This window comes from Perissodus microlepis, chromosome 12 (assembly GCF_051167445.1).
Source record: "Perissodus microlepis isolate ML-2025 ecotype Zambia chromosome 12, ASM5116744v1, whole genome shotgun sequence".
NCBI lineage: Eukaryota > Metazoa > Chordata > Actinopteri > Cichliformes > Cichlidae > Perissodus > Perissodus microlepis.
The window spans coordinates 4,947,172-4,965,920 of NC_140472.1; the positions used below are offsets into that span (position 1 = coordinate 4,947,172).

An 18,749-nucleotide genomic window follows, 5' to 3' on the forward strand; every position below is an offset into this window, starting at 1 on the left:
TGTGACGTTGACCTTATAAACCCGCAGCTCTGTCACACATTAACAGGAGGAGCACTGTTCTGAAATGGAAGAGGACATCACATCATATGACTTCATGAACTCGGCCTTTCAGAAAACAAAACACACATTACAAAGAAAAAAAGGAGAGAGCGTTTAAAGCTAAATAGCAATAGTTGTAAAGTCGGACTTTGCTACTTTTCTGACTTGCTCAAACTTGCTCTGCATCTAAAGGTCAAAGGTCACTCTTTCGAGGATGCTGATGTTCACATTTTGGACAGAGACGACAGATGGTTTGAAAGAGGAGTGAAAGAAGCCATCTATGTCCACTGTGAACGACCATCTTTGAACAGAGGGCGGGGCTTACAACACCAACTGTCTGCCATCTATAATCCAGTTTTGAGATCCCTTCTCTGGCGCCTTAACGCCCACTTGCACCCTGGGTCATTTGACCTCAGTAAATCACATCATAGGGTGGGGCCAGGTTTCACAGCGGGTTCACCCAAAACCTTTGATTGTGGCCATGTCCACACTAATACGTTTTCGTTTGGAAACATGTTTTTCTCTCCGTTTTGGCCTTCCGTCCACACTGAGACGGCGTTTTTGGTCAAAGAAAACGCAGCGTTTTGAAAAACCTCTCCACAGCGGATACATTTGAAAACGCCGTTTTCGCGTCGCAGTGTGGACCTCGACACCCGGAGCCTTTTTGAAAACGATGATGTATTCTAGTCATATGATGCAGTCATGTGACCACTTAAACAAAGACAGCGGAGGGCATTATACAGCAGTTGTTTTGTTTGCTCTCAATTTTGACAGCCCTATTAAAGATTAATATCAGTTTGTACATGCTCCAGATAGCACTTTTGCAACTTTGTACTTTTGTGTTACTCGCAGCAACAACTCCTCATTGTCTGGCCGATCCAAAGAGCCGGAAAGTAAATAAACAGCAGACAGAAATGACACAGGTTGAATTGTCTTACATTTCACTCATGCGTAATACAGGAACGTAGCGTTTTCGATGGTTTCAGTGTGGATGAACAACTGGTCGGAAACGCTTGAAAACAATAGTGTGGAGCGTTTTTAAACGAAAACGCTGTTTTCAAATTTATCCGGATTAGTGTAGCCGTTTTCACACCTTGGATCATGTGATTAGGTAGAGGATCAATAGGGGGTGCAGGACCCTTTTGGGGACACTCCCACAGGGCTTAAATTTGTTTAGAACTGAAGAAGCTTCTCGGATGAGAGGTGAAACGTCTTCAAGGAAACTTAAAGAAGTCCAGACGCTTTTCTTTCCAAGCTCCTTAGATTGCTCACAGTTATATGCCTGTCTGTCAGTGCCTCAGTTTGAGAGTGGAATTAAAAAACGGGTGGAGGGGGTAGTTTCATTCCGGTGAATGAGCATGGAAATTAAAGATATTCGTGAGATATCAAGTAAAAGTTAATGTGTCTGTGTCAGACGTCAATACCCAATTTGAGTCCCACTTGGATGTCTGAAAATGTGTTGGGGAAAAAAAAATTTTTTGAAGAGCTCCCGAACCCCCGACCTCACCATTAAATGAAATGCATTTCCTGAGTCACGGCACTAATTGATGGATTTCACTGGCGTATGAAGGAACCCTCGTACATGTGCATCAATTTGTGCCTCACCATGGAAACAGTGGAGATGTGTCAACAAATCAGTTTTAGACCATACATTTAATATCTATTTACTACATTGTGATTACCGGGAGGGTCGTTTAAAAGCAGCACGCTTCACTGCCTGTTATTTTTGGATTCTGCTATTTTTAAACGTACATGTTCACATCCTGTTGAGTGTGTCTCGCTGACTTGTACGACAGGTAATTTGTCTCGATTATTACTGCCACACATCACCGATTCCCCCATGTTGCTGCCATGTTCCAGGGGTGACGTGGACGTGTCAGCTGTGTGTCAGTACCAGATAAGTAACGTGAAGGAGGTGTTCAAAGGGTCCTACAAGGAGTACAGAGAGGCGTCCCAGAGGTGGGGACGCTACACGGGTTCTGTCCCCACACCGCGGCCGGGATCGGTAAGAAACTGCCCATGTCAATGTTTAAATTTTTGATCAAGTTGTAGACAGCTTCACAGAGCAGGAAAATAGTCCCTATGGGATAGTTAAGGAGGGAGGGAAAACAAGAAGAGAAAATGGGTGATGTGGCGTAGCTTGGAGGCCAAGGACATAATGATCCAGCTCCACAGGAAAGGAAGGAGAGGAAGGGGTGTTAGCAGGCGGAGGTGAGAGCCAGTGCAAAGCAAAACTGAAGAAGAGGAAGGGGTGGAGGGAGGGCACTGGTTTGTAAGCCAGCTAACCGTGCCAACCTGTGTCAGCTGCAGCTAAGAAGTTTCCTCCTCTTCCTCTTTCTCCTTCCTGGCCCTCTTACTTTCTCCTCATATCCTTCTCCCTTCCTTTCCCCGCTTCATTTCTCTCCCCTGTCCCTCCTTCTTTTCTCTCTTTACTGCAGTGTATAACCAACTCAGACAGGGAGAACAGCTACAACAGCTCCCTGCAGCTGCCTGACGCCACGCTCAACTTTGCCAAGAAGCACCCTCTGATGGAGGACAAAGCTCTGGGCCGCCTCCTGCTGCTCACCAAGGGCGTCAACTTCACGAGGCTGGCGGTGGATCGTGTCAGCGCCCTGGACCAGAGGCCGTACAACATGCTCTTCATCGGCACAGGTAATGAATCGTGATGCTGGCATGGGTGTTTGGCTAAAACACTGATGTTTTTATTGGGGGGGGGGGAAACGCATCACCAATCGTGTACACTCTCTCCTCAGAGCCTATTCCCACTGCTCAACTGTTTACACTGCACACACTTCTCCCATCCCTGGCACTTCAACAAGAAAACTCTGATTGCTTCCATTGCTACACTTAAACTGAAGCAATAATTCAAGTCTTTTAATGCCCCCTACCCCTCCAGTGACTTCTCAGCTGCTTTCAGCGCTTCTACTTCAACTGTCACTTGAGCTAATTTTTGCTCTTTAACTAACGGCCCGAATGCTGTGACATTTCAACTGCAGTCGCTGCTTCCATTCCCACTGACACGACTATTCACAGCTCGCCGCCCATCTCCGCTCACTGCGGCGCTAGAGGCCAAGAGAGCATCTTGCTCTGGAGCTTCAAAAAGAAAAAAGGCGATAAAGTTGAATCATCGTCTTTAAGCAGACTGCACAGTGTTCATGATTTATGATGTTTCTGTTATTTTTGTGACCCCCATCTGTAGAGCCCGGGTGTTCTCAGCGTGCCGGTGAAAATATATGACATGCATAGAGTGTTTGTCATAGAGATAAGAGCTCACGGGCCGTGGCAGCACAGAGGAACAGGTACTGGCATAAGGTACGGTGGCACGAAAACAACATGCCATCTGGCCAGACTTAAGCTGAGTTTCAATTAGGGGCTAGATTTGCATGCTGAGATCCGTCTTCATGCATCAAAGGAAACGTCTACGTACCCGCGACTTAATTAATATCTCCAGTCAGTAGCCATTGGGCCCATACGCAGGTGTCCTGTTTTGGATCAGAAATCAGCCCGCCCTCCCGGAGCCTTAATCCTGGATAATACACATCTAATAGCGGATTCCAGGGAATGTGAATTTGAATGCAGCCCATCTCATGAATGGAAAGACTCACCTACTTATCATTCAGATCACTGCAGAGACAGAGTGACTGGGACAACACTGACAGTGTGACAACAGCGGACTCGGGGCTTCTCTGCTGGCAGGCGGTGAGGCCAGCCCGAACACACACATGGCCTCTGCTGCTGCGACACAAACACACACACACGCGGGCGCTAGCACCTTACTAATGGACACACACAGATATGCACACTCACACTCTCTGAGCCAAGTGCAGTCATCCCCGCTTGTCGTGCTTCACGGCACAAACTCAACGGGGCCCTTGGCAGACGTGCGCTCGCAGTGCCAATTGGGCTGCGGGCTTGATTAGCTATTAGCGACGGCATAGCGACAGCTGATGTGAAAAAAAGAGACAGAGAGAGAGAGAGAGAGAGGAGGAGAAGTGCTTGACAACACTGTTTTTAAACGGGGGAGAAAAACAGGCTGTGGGATTGAGGGATTAGCCGACACTGGTCTGTGACGGCGTGAGAGGCGAGTGCGGTGATATGCCTTCTGCTTGCTATGCCTGTATGTGTATTTCCATCTCTCAAGCCCCCCTCTGGCTGCTGGGTTAGCTTTTTGCATTATCTGTGACAGTCTCGTAATCAAGAGGACCACAGAAGAAAGCGCATGTCAGCACGTAACACGCGCGCACACACACACACACACACACACACACACACACACACATCAAGGTCACCCCACCAGCTGTGCCTGAAATACCTTTCATCACCAGGGATCTAAACTTGTTCACAATGCCCTACATGAAAGGAGCACAGGATCTCCTCTTCCTCTTCCTCCAGCATCAGCTCCCCACACACCACTTAAAAAAAAAAAAACCTCTTCAAATGCTGTTACCCGAGGTGTTGAAGGGCCAGGAGCACCTCCAGTCTTTTAAATTCATCTGTAGTTTGTTGCTGAGCTGGAGCTCAGTACGGCAGATGGATGTTCCAGCAAGAAAATTTCCTTTTCGTGACCTTTTCAATCACAAATTGATGTCGATGAAAACGATTGATGACACTCTGGATTTGCGCATTAGTGATGCACGTTTTTCTGTTGGAGGGGACTTTCTACTCGTCTTCGGTTGCTTTTTTTTCCAGCCAATATTTTTAAATTTCAAATTTAAAGCCTGCATATATCTTAAGGTTTTCAAAAAAATGTTCTGCACAGCCTTTGCACCAAACACCAAACCAAACAGATTTGCACGACAGCTTTGCACCTGCAGGTTCACATGCTAGCCAACACCAAATTGGACCAAACTGAAAGCTGATGCTGAAGGCAGGCAATCTCGTGAGGGAGAGGTGTGGGACTGAGAACTTCATTACTGAGTGAAAAGAGAGGCCCGTGTATCCATTTGCTGCGAGACAGTATCAGTTCGCAAAGAACATATTTGTGTCAGGTTTTTTCTTACACAGTCTACACAATAGCAGACAGGAAACAGGCAGAAAGTTACTCAACTGGAAAGAAGCGTACCTCAGAATCTAAGCGTTTAAACCAGAACTACAGGAGGCTGTAAAAGCAGCCGAAACAATTATGATACTTCCAACATCTCCATGCAGCGGGTTACGTGAAACCTTTGCAGGGAAAGAAATAAAAAGGGGATGTTGCAATATAACAGCCTTATGATCGCGTACTTTGTAGTTAAAACTGTAGTTAAAGTGCACAATTTTGTTGACTGGTCAACAAAACCTTTACATGCGCAAAGTTACACTTGAAGATAATGCAGGCCTTGCATTTTGTATTCAGTTAAAGCATGTCGGTATTGTATACATGTCTGACCCTTGGCGTGATGCTGATGTGTGGCCTGTAGCGAAGCTGGCCTTGTTTTGAGTCACACCAGGAAAAGCCCAGGTGCAATTAATAACACCACTTAGAGCTGCACTGAGGTCAGCTGCTCCATTTACGGCCTCTCTCTATTTGTATACCGGCTCTTCAGCACATCAGAGGGGCAAGCACATATAATCAGTGGTGTTAGTTTAGTTTTACCTGTTTTGGGTGGGGGGGGTTTTCTTGCCACAGCAAGAAAAAAAATGCCATAAAACCTTAACTGTTGCCTTGCTAGCTTTTCGGACACTCAGCATGAACCAGGAGCAGTTGAGCAACACACTCAATCAATAGTTCATGAAAAAAGTGTTTGCTGCATAGGTTATATTTTTGCAGCTTGTGCTTTAATATTTAAATTGTTGGCACCAAAGGAGTGCCTGTACATTATCATATTTCATCATTAATATTTAAATGAGTTCCTTTGCATGTGTGTGTGTGTGTGTGTGTGTGTGTGAATATATTAGGATGTCAAATGTTGTGCAGTCACAGGTGATTGTGTGCTGATCATTAATATTTAAACTGATGGCTATGCAGTGACAGGTGCATGGGGTAATTTACTGTAACATATCGCTATGGAACAAATGAACTGGAGCGCTGGCGCAGGTTTATTTTTGTAAATATTTGCCAAAATTGTATGATTTATATTTAAATTCCCTGCTTTGCTGTCAAAGGTGTGCTGGGTGTTCTGTGTTGCACCAAAAGTGCACCAAAGTAAACTCGATTGAAAACTGCCATGTGAATAGGACAGAAGTAAAGTGAGCTCCAAATCTTCTTCGTCTTCTTCCTCTCTGTGCTGCAGCGGAGGGCTGGCTGCAGAGGGTGGTGATCCTGGGTTCAGAGGCCCACGTGATAGAGGAGATCCAGCTGTTTGAAACGGCCCAGCCAGTCGACAGCCTGACCATCTCCCACGCCAAGGTAGGAAAACAACAACAGGATGTGTTTTAGTTGTTGCTGTTTTTACACGTGAACGTCCATTCACACAGCCCAGCATGTGAACACAGTTGTATGGCATCATCTGCGATTTTGGAGAAGTCTCGCGAGAGACCTCTGACATGTGAAATGAAGAAAAGGGATGATCCCATGCCAAATCACAACAACAGTTTCCTCAATGTGCTTTATATTGTAAGATAAAGACCCTACAATCACACAGAGAAAACAGAGAAAATCCCAACGATCATGGCAACTGTTTGTGGGTGAGATATATTAACAAGGGAACACTTTTGTCTTCTAAGTTAACGTGTTAGAAGCAGGAAAAAAGGTGCAAGTTTAAAGATTTGAGTTTGACAAGGGTCAGACTGTGATGGCTACCCAACTGGGATGAAACATCTCCAGAACTGCAGCTTTTGTGAGGTATCTATCCAAATGGCTCACTGATAGACACGGGGAGCAAAGGCCAGCGCCTGTGGTCCAATCCAACAGACGAGCTACTGCAACTCAAGTTGCAGAAAACTGATGGAAAGACATCAGTATGCACAATGCATCACACTTTGTTGTGTATGGGGCTGCATGGCCAAAGAGCAGTCAGGGTGCCCATGAAACCCAAACTAGGAATAAAACAGCACATCTTGACCATCTCTGGCTTAGCTGTGTCCAGTCCTACTTAAACCCTTAAAAATAAAAGAGTTACTAAATGCTGTGCAGTCTTATTTATGTTAAAATGCAGCGATAGCCGCTCACACTGTGAAACTGTGTTTCCTGCAAGGCATTCACAGTACTACACTCGTGTTGCACTCATGAAACATGCTGGTAGTTTGAGTGTTGCTCGAAGCATCTGACACCTTCCTCAGCCCCAAGCCGATAACTCATCGGTATGTGAAGTGGGCGTTAATATTAATGCAGGATACAGCCCCTTAATTGGAAAGGTGTGGAGGGAAGGTGTTTTTAGGTGTTGCCACATGCCGAGCGCTCGCTGGAACACGCTGACACCTCGAATCGCTCCGGTGCCCCTTTAAAACACTCGGCTTTCATTTAGTTCAGACTCAGATTTAGATTAAAAACATGCCTTCAAGGACCAGTGTGTTGGATGCAGTAGCACAAATGAAAGACAGTATTCACAGTTAGTATTCAGTCCACCTGTAACTTCCTTTTCTGTCTCTTTAGAATGTCTTCATATCGTATCAATTAGCATCTCTGAATTAAAATGGAAAAAGCAAAAAAAAAAATACTAAATTTTGCCGATACAGCAGCAACCAAAATGAGGACACGACCTATGCAAACTACTCTTTGATCATTATCCTTGTTTATGGAGTTGTTCTCTAAGCCTGCCTTATGATGTCCTTCAACAAGGCAACAACTTCATAACAAGCATTTGAATAAAGTCGTATAATGGCCCTATTTTTTAAATAGCTTATTGGTAAGCTGTTGTATAAAGTAGAAAACACTCCAGCAATTTACACAATATATGTTGTCACTTTGATTTGTGGGACAGCGTTCCCAAAGGAGGGGAAAAAAAGGATGCACAGAAGCATCTTTCCATAGCATTGATAGATTTCAACCTGCTCTAACTGTGGCTCCCATGCACATATTTCTGTGTTTCACCACAACCAGGGAGTGTGTCCTCTGCTTCAGAGCAGACTGCTATGTCTTCACAGTATCCCAGAATGGACCAAGCAGAAAGACTCTAGCAGCGCCTTTAGCGAAGTGACGTCTACATTTGGTTCTGTTGCACACTTGGAAAGCAGGTGTCTCGATACATAAAGAAAGTCAGAACAGACCACATTTAATTCACCTCATCTTTTACTCTACTATTTGAATTTGAACTTTCAGCTGTTTCCATGGCACCACACACTCCTGGGTGTATTGTTTTCTGTCTTTGCGAGAGATGAGAAATCTTAATGGTCTCTTGGGGATGGGGGCTACAAAGTTCCTTTTTGTTTTGGGAATCTCCTGTCTGGTTGCTCTCTCTTCGTGTGATCACATTCCTTCAGCGTGCTTTTTGAATCTGCTTTCCCTCTTTGTTGTCTCATCATTTGCTCATTGGTATCCAGTGGAGGCAGTGCTGCTTTGTCTTGTGATGATTTGTTGCCTGATGAATCTGAAAGTCTCTTCCCAAATAACAGTCATTACAATCCTTCACCACAGCGGGGAATTGAACCCTTGGCCCTTCTGTTTTCTCGGCTTCTCTGAGCTGTCATCTGAGCCTGTGTGCTGACGGCTGCTGTGTCCCCGCGGCTCTACAGCAGCGCGTCCGTCGATCGATGGCCTTCCGACAGGGCGTTCCCTAAAGCTTCGTGCTTATCTCATTAATGCTGGCTTAGCTGCGATCAGACATTTTATAACAGCATTTTGCGAAAAGAGTGCAAACCAGATTGGATTTGGAGGAGGGTTGGGGGGGTGAATGTTATTGTAATTGAGAGTGATTATCCCATTATCTCCTCTAACCCCTAACTGAGTCACTCTCTCCCTCTCTCTCTGTTTATCTTTCTTCTGGATCTGGACTTTGTCTTCTTCTTCTTCTTCTTCTCTTTCTGCCTCTCTGTAGAAGTACTTGTACATCGGATCTCGTTCTGAGGTTCTCCAGCTGCCCTTGGCCAACTGCAGCCGCTATCAGTCTCAGCCAGACTGTCTGCTCGCCCGGGATCCCTACTGCGCCTGGGACAGCGAGGGTAGGGCCTGCGTCCGCATCGACCTCCACCGAGGGTGAGACTAGTACCTATGTACACCCATCCATCCATACTATACTGAAAAAATAATTTGCTTTAAAGGAATCTGCTGATGTACAAATATTAGTCAAACATCTGAATCACCCCTGAAACAAAATGTACCCCTTTAACTGTTTCACTAATCGGAATATTCCAGTGCCTGATCGGAGCAGGCTGATTTCATTTATCCAATCATCATTATCTAATGATGATTGGATCTATCTTCCACTTCACTGCTCTAAATTATAATTAATAAGGAAAACTATCATATCTTTTTTCCACTGATTCATCTCAACATCACCACCAGTCCGGTCAACTAGTGACATGGCTCTAATTTAAGAAATTTAAGAAAAGTTCAAGCTGGTTATATCGCTTTGTGACGAGTCGGTACGGCATCTGACACCAGCCAGTTACACTTCCTCTCACCTCAGCTCGCCTCGGGTACTCGTGTCGTGTTAAGTCTGTGTTTGTCCCAGATTTGCAAGTGTGTCTCTGCGCACCTTGCAAATCATCTCTTCTCATCAGGAATCTGTCAAGGAACCGGCAGCTAAAAAGTCTCCAGAGACTCAAAAACTGCTTAGTAATCATACATCACAGTAACTGTGAGTCGGCAAAAGAACTCAGTGTATATGAACTCAACAGAACTATAAAGAACTTTGTTTTTTTGATGTGGTTGAGTTTTCTTGCACTGATTTCTTTTATTTAATCATCACGTCTTTAGTTAAAGGAACTTGGAAATAACGATACAGGGCTCTAATGACTGCTGCCTTTTTACATCCTTTAGTGTTTTTGACACTGATCGATCTAGAAATAAAAAAGTAAAAATAAAAACTACTACGAATCCTATTACTACAGAGATTCCTTCATTTGCCAGTGAAATGCATAAATCCTATAAAATAAAATTTTTAGACTTTCAGCCTGAAGCTGTGAGGTAACCTTGGCTTTCTGTACTGTTACAGTTTTTATTTTATTTCTACTGAAATATCTGTCTGATTAAATACATTTTGTTGTTAAAGTGTTGGAAAAACTATTTTTCTGTGCATTTTTTATTGATTCCCCTTATTCTGTGCATGTTTCTTCCACTACTAAAATGTTCTTGGTTCCTTATTGTAACATTATTAATCTTCCTCTCTGCTTTCTGCCCTCTTCTCTCCAGGTCCACCTCCTCCCTCTCACAGGACCTCATGCTGGAGAGGTTCAACCGGGGAAAAGCCAAGTTTGATAAGCCGGTTTCCATCCCCAGCCCTGGTGAGTGTGGCGCTGACACCTCTCTAGTGGCCCCTTGTGGGAATTGATTGTCAGTGCAGGAGCAAATCAGCAGCAAGTAAAGGGAATGGACTCAGCGAGTACATTTGAACTGAGCTGAATAAATTGAATTAAGCACAGGAGAGCTGGCTAGTGCAGAATATGAAATGGATTTATTATGGATGACACTTAACCCCCACTCTTGTCTTCTCTTCCCTGCACCCTCCGCCCCTCCTCCACCTCTCCTGCGCAGAGCACTCCCGTCTCAGGAACGTCACCGTTGTGGTGGGGTCTGACATGGTGCTGCCCTGCCAGCTGGTCTCCAACTTGGCTCAGCCTTGTTGGGTTCTCAACGACCGTGAGCTTCAGCTGGGTGATCCGGAGGCAGGAGGGCCGCGCTTTGACCGGACCCTCAAAGCTCTCATCATCCCTGAAGCGGGCCAGTTGCAAGCGGGCCGCTACATCTGCTACTCTGAAGAGCAGGGAGTCAAGTTTCAGACAGAACGCTACCAGGTGGCAGTGGTAGCCAGCGCTCCAGTCTTCATGGAAGCACGGGCTCCGGACAGCAGCATGGGCCTCTTCTGGGTGCTGGTCATCACGCTCGGAGCAGCGTGCCTGCTGCTTCTCGTCGTAGCTCTGTACCTGCGCAGGAGGCTGAAGCTGGCCCTGGGAAAGGGAGCAGACATGAAGCCTCTCGAGAGCACCCTCGTATACCCCATCACCCTGCCTAAGGAGCCGCCCACCTTTGTGCCTAGCAAGATGCCCACGGATGAAGACCGCTTCTGGGAGACAGGTGCCAACTACTATTATTCAGACGGCTCCCTGAAGATCGTTCCCGGTCATGCCCTGGGGCCCAGCAGTGTCAGCAGCACGGCGTCGCCCAGCGCCATACCCGGCCAGCCCATCCACTCCCCCAGCCGTCTCAGCCTCACAAACATCAGAGGCTCCGGTAGCAACGGCTACATCCGCCTCAACCTGAGCACAGCAGGGGAGGAAAGGGCTAGCGGGACTGGTGCTGGGGGAGGTGGGCTGGGAGGCCTCAGCATGGGTGGGAACGACTACTCCAGCCCCTTCAAGGAAGAGCTGAGACGCACCCTGCAGCAGAGAAGCGTGCTACCCGACGCAAACCCGGAGGAGTCGTCGGTGTAGGCCCGTCCTCCTCCGTCTCCATTCCCCGAGTTTGAAAAAAAACAACAAAACAACCAACCTACCTCTGTCCTTTCGAGGATGCCTGCTCTCTCTCTCTCTCTCTTGCAACAACATGCTGTCAATTCCCCCGCGCTCTCTCTCACTCCCTCTTCTTCGCTCCACCAATGGCTGTTTGGCTCACTGTAGACATTTATAGCACACAGCATGTTAAATATACACACTCATACACTGTGTTTGAGCGACATGAACTCTTCTAATTATTGTGTTTTGGACAACATGCAGTCATGGTTGTGGCTTTTTCTGCTTCCACTGTGCAACCGCCACTTGTGTACATTGTGTATTTAAGACAAAAAAAAAAGGACGAACGCAGGGGAGAACACCTCGAGCACGGAAATCAAACAAATGGCGTTACCTGTTCTCAGAAGGGCACATTTCTTCTACAAAGAGCGGACCAAGCGAAGCGTTTTGCCCCAGTTCTCAAACCACTTGACAAACGACAAGGACAACTAACTGGAAATATTGAACTGATTCTCGGTCTTTCTGCTCCTTTGAGACTTTTACAGCTTACTGCACTTAAAAACTGGAAGCGTGTCTTCCCTTTTTTTGTATTCGTGAGCCGAGAGTGTGAGAGCAGTAGAAAAAAAGCCTAATCTCTAAGCAAGACGACAATCATGTCCCCGAGCTTTGTACGGGATGGAAAGGAGAGAGAGAGAAAGACAAAGAGAAGAAATTCAATGGAAAAAGACTACGTTTTTTAAATATTTTTTGTTGAATGAAGGACAGTCTCTCGAGACAGTTTGTATTTTCGCCCCTTCCACACCTTGTATTTACCACCCGAGAAAGACTTCGATCTCTTCCTTTTTGATTTGATGTGATGACCGTTGCTTTGAATTAAGACATTTCTGGTTATTCTTTTGCTCTGGAAATACGGCAGTGTTCAAATAGTCATCGGCGACTAACGGCTCCCCACTTTTGAATGACAATGCGAGGAAAAGCTCCTGGCGTTACATTACTCCTCGCACGGCCCTGCATGGCGACCTTCAAACACACCTTCAAGTCCACTATACTTCAAGTGCACTCCGTATGACATTTATTAAGAGTCACAGAGTGTGACAGATAGGTGTTTTGGTTGCACTTTTTTTTTTCTGTGGAAGCTTGTGCAAAGGCTATTTGCATTCAGCTCATAGCAGCTGAGCAGTAATTGCACACTTGATTTCAAATCGAAGTTGACGTGAAGACATTTGGCACGGAGAATGTAGCTGAGCCCTCGCTGTTGCGACCGCTGTGGATGTCTCAATAAGTGCTTTATATTCGATGTATTTGGTGAGGGTGGTAACTTGCACTGCCAAGAAAGAAACTACCCCTCCCACACACACTTTTACACACTCACAGACACACACACTCACAGTCCTCTGAATCCCAACCATCCTGGACTACAGTGTGTTTGTGATGGATCCTTAACCCCCCTTGAAACCCCCCTCCCTGTTACCGACGCCCAGAGACGGACCCGGAGCTACTGTGGACTTATACAGACGGAGAATAATGTAAAACATGACGACATGAAGAGAACACACACACACTCATACATACATACAGTGTTGATGGACAGACAGACTGAATGAACCTGTACCGACAAACGGTTGGCTCCAGACAGAAAGTGGCCAGAAACCAGTGAAAGGTATTGTTCCACTTAATTAAATCCATGAAAGCAGATTTAAGAAATGTCATAGCCATAAACGATTTCCAGTTCAGAGTTTTTAGCTCTTGCTGCTGCTCAGTGTAGTGTTGCAAATTATTTAGTTTATTTATTTGGCTTCTCTGACACTTCGGTTGCCCAGACTGTCTCTTAAAGGAGTAATTCAACATTTTGGGAAATTCACTTAAGGTGCTTTCAAACATGCTCTCCTTACTAGAAGCCCTATTATACTGTTTTCCCAAAGCAGTGCTTATATTCATGAATTCTACTGAAGAAGCTTTGGATGATTCACAGTTCAAAGTCCTTATTTATCTCAAACTGCTTTATACTCCTTCACATTTTCCCAAACAGTCATGTAGGCTGGTTTGGAGATGGGCCAGTTCTGGCCCCCGGGCTTTACGTTTGACACCCGTGTCTTTTATATACACTGACCAAGTGTGGACGTGTTTAACATGAGCACCCACCATAGTAACGGTATTCCTGTGACCAAAAACACTGAAAAGTACAGTAATCTTCACTGTTTGTTGCCTGTTGAATATCAGGTTACTTATGGTGAAAGTCTAAACACACAAGATCACCTCACAACCGTGTACCAATCTAAGAGATTGATGAACCCAATATGGTCACTGTCTGAAAAGGGTTTTATTAAATAACTGAGATACCGCTTTCACATCTGTCTGTAAATTATGATGCTGAAAGCAGGCCAACTGGAAATACACAAATGCCAAGTGCAGCCCAAAAATATGAAACTGGAACATCTTGAGCTTGAATCTGTTTTACACTTTCTTTGACAGAAAGTTAATAATGCATTAAAGGCCAAACCAGTTATTTCTTTACTGAACTGATGGATCTAGCTACCATGATGGTTCTCACCGGTTTGCAAACACATTTTGCTAACATTTTTAAGAAATGTGATTAGCTGTTAAATTTTTGGAAAGTGCTAACAATGCTAATGCTGACTAATGCTAACCAAGCTACATTTGTAGATTTTATATCTAAGCACAGGCACACAGACTCCTGTACCACACAGTAGACCAATACGTGGCATCAACACCACAAACTCATTTAAGAGGTTTGGTGACTCAAATTAGCAGAAGTGAGGCCTAGAAAACAGCAGCTAGCTACAGGCCTTAACAAAATCCCAATAGATGAGTTATGAATAGCTTTAGACCCTCTACAGTTGTTGTCATGGGAGAGTCTATACTCAGAGGTCAAAAACTTTTTTATACCCTTAGAGGAAATGCACTTTAGCACTGGCTTTGTTTTTCCAGTGCAAAGTTTGCCACTTAGCCTTTGAGATAAACAAAACTGACCAAAAAGTTGGGAAATTCTTGTAACCATGAGCGCAGTCAGTCTGCTTTGTGATAAATAAAGCACAACTTCTGTTATGGGTTTCATATTTGCTTCAAAGCAAACAACTGAACTTCCACTGCTAAAGTTGTAAACAGTAATAGTCCATTAGCAAAGACCATTTTAACAGACGTCACAGGTGTTACTGGCCACATTAATTAACAACCCGTACCCGAATAGAACAGATCCTTTAATTAGTTTAATTAGTAACAGCTGTACTTAGTTTCTATTTCATGCCAAATATTTCAAGACCAATGTCATAGTATGACTACAGTATAAGAATAGTTACCGACCTGGTTTATCCCAATAAGCAGCTATTTATCATTTATCATGAGATTTGGTTCTCATGTAATGACTTTTCTTTAACTTTACTGGACACCACTAGCGCCATCATCATGTAAAAATTTGCATATGTCCAATGTCAAAAAGGTCTATCCATCCCATTTTACCAGCTTGTGTTTTTTTCCCATCAAAGCTGTCCTTGTGTGCTCTTTTATGCAAGTCTTGAAGTGCAGGTGCACCTGAAAAGCTATCTCCCTGGCAAACGCTAAGAAAGGGGGCCACACACAGCCTGAAGCTTGTGGCAAGAGCATTTTATTAAAGAGAAAATCCTCCAGTGTGACAGCCATCAAAATAAGCTGACCCAAGGAAGGCCTTCCTGCCTAAAATCTCTGTTTCAAAACCTCTGCTGTACTTGCAAGTTTGAGGGTCTTTTCATTTCAGCCTCCTGCTCAGAATAGACAACTAACTACATAACTACATATTATTAATCGTTGGAAGTTTTCATATCCCATAAGTTTTAGCACGAAGCCAAAGCTCATATTATCATATTATTGAATTTTCCAAAAGGTCACGTTGCCCAAAATACGATGTGTTCCACGCTGATGTAATGATGTCCAAAAAAAATATTCTGACATACTTTCTGTTCCACTTCCAAGCAAACTTTGAAACATAGCCAACAATAGATCAGATCGTGGCAAAGTCATATTGTGCATAACTTTTTTAGCTGTTTGCTGTTACTCACTCTACATGTTTTTGTCCTCCTTTTGTGCTCTGTCCATCAGGGGGTGGCTTTTATTTTTGGGACATGTCTGTCGGGACCAGCGGAGCACAGCAAGAAAGAAGGGGACGGACAAAAAAATGTGTTTTTGCCCCTCTGTGTACAGAGCCTTGAGAGAGATGTAGAATATTAAAATGATCCCAAGGTTGAAGAGGTAGTCGACCATCAGCACTCCATCCTAGTGTTGCATGATTCTCTGCAAGTGGACTGTACATCTTTGATATGATCATCCTTGTACATCATTTTGTTTGATCATTTTTGGACTTTTACAGACACTAATATTGTGCAACACTAATGCTCTCTTTGAAAAAAGAAAAGAAAAAATATTTCTGGTTTTATGGCTCAAGAGTTGTACAGGATTTCATTGCTGCATTTCAACATGTTTACCTTTTCTAAGCCTCTTCACCTTTTGGAAAAGCCAAAGTAGACTGCAATTGCTTTTATTCTTGTTGAAATATTGATTTAATTCAATTGCAGATTGATATTTAAGTCTCAGCAGTCCGTCCACTTTGCTGAATTGAGCTGATATCTGCGACCTTTCATATTTTATCTACAGCTAAATTTCCCCCGGAGCAAAATGAAAAAAGAAGACTTGAGACTGATGAACTTCCTGTTTACATGTCAGTCATTTATCTGCTGAATTTCTTATCTCCTAACTTAATGAAAGACTGAATGATGTACCAAAACTATTATTTAATTTTAGCTCCTGAAAGCCAAATAAATAGTGGTGGATCAGGAGCAGATCTGTCATTAAAAACAATATGTCAACGTTATAGTATTAAATTCCCAAAAGCCAAAAGCTAAGAACACATTATCTCTTTACACTGGTACTTGGTTATGTCTTAATATTTCTCCTTTTTTTTAACAATTAGAATTTTATTTAATATAACATGTTGCAAAAACTAAAAAGATAACAGGTCTCAGGCTTGGAAAAAAAATGCATGTGTAGTGTATTTTATGTACATTTCTTCACTTCCAGTGCATTTGTCTGCTTGTAATATTTTCTCTCACATGAGGCTTTAAGTTCTGCTGTTTTCATGCTTTATCATTTGGATTATTCTGTTACCACCCAAGGTTTAGTTTGTCCCATTTTTGCTTTTCTGTTATTGGTTTATTATGTTTGTTTTTAAAGTATGTTAAGTAACTTATTTCATTTGTAAAAACATGTTGATATTTATTACCATTGTACATATGTCCTTATTTTTTATATGTGTATAGACATACACAAATAAAGATAGAGATCTACTGGAGGTGTGTGAGCTGGTTTGTTGGGTGGGGAGGGTCAATTACAAAAACCTTTATTAAATAGCATGTAATGTACATTTTCTGTTTTCTTACGCTTTCTTTATGAACATATCCTACATCAGCCATTCCCAGACTTGAGAGTGCATTGGCCCATTTAAAAACCAGGAAATCCCATGTGGCCCACCCAATCTTTAATCTTCACTCTTATCAACATAAAACAGAGAGAGAGAGTGATTCCACGAACATTTTGATTAAAAAAACATATCACAAGCTGTTGACTATAAATTGTTAATGATACCCAGTCATATGCAAAGTGTGAAGGCCAATGTGTGGCCCACCTGCCACTGGGACACTTGCATACATAAACAGTTGCATAAATAAATGCATAACTGTACATACTTGTGAGTAATTTCAATCTGAATTTCTGTTATTACTGCAGCCTACCTGTAATACTTTCAACCCACACTTTGGGGATCACTGCACTGGATAATCCTCGTTTCTAAGAGAGACTGACCAGTTTTTCCAACCTGAACAGCATGATCCAGAATAAATAACTGGACCAATAAAGCCCTCAAGGAAGTGTTTAAAGAGGTTGTTTTGTCTGCAGATGCATGACAGGAAGTCTTTTGTGAGTACAGATATCCCCTGCCAGTGACCATTAGAAAAATGCAGGTTTAAGGGTCTTCCATGTTAATTTTACTTGTCAGACCCAGGGGCTATGCTCATACAGTCTATAGTTGGATTTAAAAAGTAACTGTAGTTGGAAGAAGGTGCAACAAACCCCATCAAGAGGAATATTAGACCATGTTTACAATTCAATTCAATTTTATTTATATAGCGCCAAATCACAACAACATTAGCCTCGTAAGGTAGACCCTACAATAATACATACAGAGAAATATAACCAACAATCATATGACCCCCTATGAGGAAGCACTATGGCGACAGTGGGAAGGAAAAACTCCCTTTTATCAGGAAGAAACCTCCAGCAGAACCAGGCTCAGGGAGGGGCGGGGCGGGGCCATCTGCTGCGACTGGTTGGGGTGAGAGAAGGAAAACAGGATAAAAGACATGCTGTGGAAGAGAGACAGATTAATAACAAGTGTGATTCAGCAGAGAGGTCTACTGACACATGTTGAGTGAGAAAGGTGACTGAAAGGAAATGACAAGCTGCAACATACAGCACAAGTACTAAGTATCACAGTAAGCGTATATAGCAACACATCCTACCAGAAATGTATGGTTTAGTTATTATTTAACTACTGAGTAACTATTGTATTACTGCAATCTAAAGTATGACTACAAAACTGAGTGGAAAATCTGAACATTTCAACAAGATGGGGTAATTGTTTATGCACCACATAAGGAATCGGACTACTTCTTTAATACACCATCTGTACACTGAGTCTGTCATCCCAGCACCATGCTGTGAAATTATATGAATGAAGAAGAAAAAGATGGAGGGCCAAGAACATGTTTGCATAGACAAGTTCCTGTCTTAGGTTTGTTATTTTGGACAAGGAGTAACAGTAGACTGTCAGAGACATAAAATAAAAAGGAATGGGGACAAGAAGGTTTAAGGCAGCAAGCAGTTAGTTTATGAGCTTACTTCACTTAATTTACTTACAAATTTGGATGCGATCCTGTGAGTAGCAAAGTACACCCCAAAATTGTAGAACTTTAGCAGCAGAGTTGGCAAAAGTACACATCAGTAATTAAGTAGAAGTACAATAAAATTATATTAGTACATGGGAATACAAACTTTATTTTAGTCTACATTTTATTTCTAATACATGTACTCAGCTTGAATCACTTAATAAGAACTTGAGCAGAGAAAAAGAAGAATTTTTAAAAGGAGCTCTATTTTCTGTGGATACACTGTAGAGAGTCATTTGGCTCCACACCTAAACC

General features: G+C 43.4%; 1 protein-coding gene across 1 annotated transcript in view; it reads left to right on the plus strand.

Annotated features, from left to right (window-relative positions):
* sema4c (sema domain, immunoglobulin domain (Ig), transmembrane domain (TM) and short cytoplasmic domain, (semaphorin) 4C) overlaps positions 1 to 16,843 on the plus strand; it is a 111,665-nt gene extending 94,822 nt beyond the window's left edge. Inside the window, exons 11-17 of the mRNA XM_084947562.1 lie at positions 1,900 to 2,044; positions 2,478 to 2,691; positions 6,252 to 6,367; positions 8,934 to 9,091; positions 10,250 to 10,341; positions 10,592 to 13,165; positions 15,598 to 16,843. Of these exons, the coding sequence (XP_084803688.1) occupies positions 1,900 to 2,044; positions 2,478 to 2,691; positions 6,252 to 6,367; positions 8,934 to 9,091; positions 10,250 to 10,341; positions 10,592 to 11,487 (1,621 nt within the window). The 3' untranslated portion in view covers positions 11,488 to 13,165; positions 15,598 to 16,843. The remainder of the gene's footprint in view (positions 1 to 1,899; positions 2,045 to 2,477; positions 2,692 to 6,251; positions 6,368 to 8,933; positions 9,092 to 10,249; positions 10,342 to 10,591; positions 13,166 to 15,597) is intronic.
* Positions 16,844 to 18,749: the final 1,906 nt, after the last annotated feature.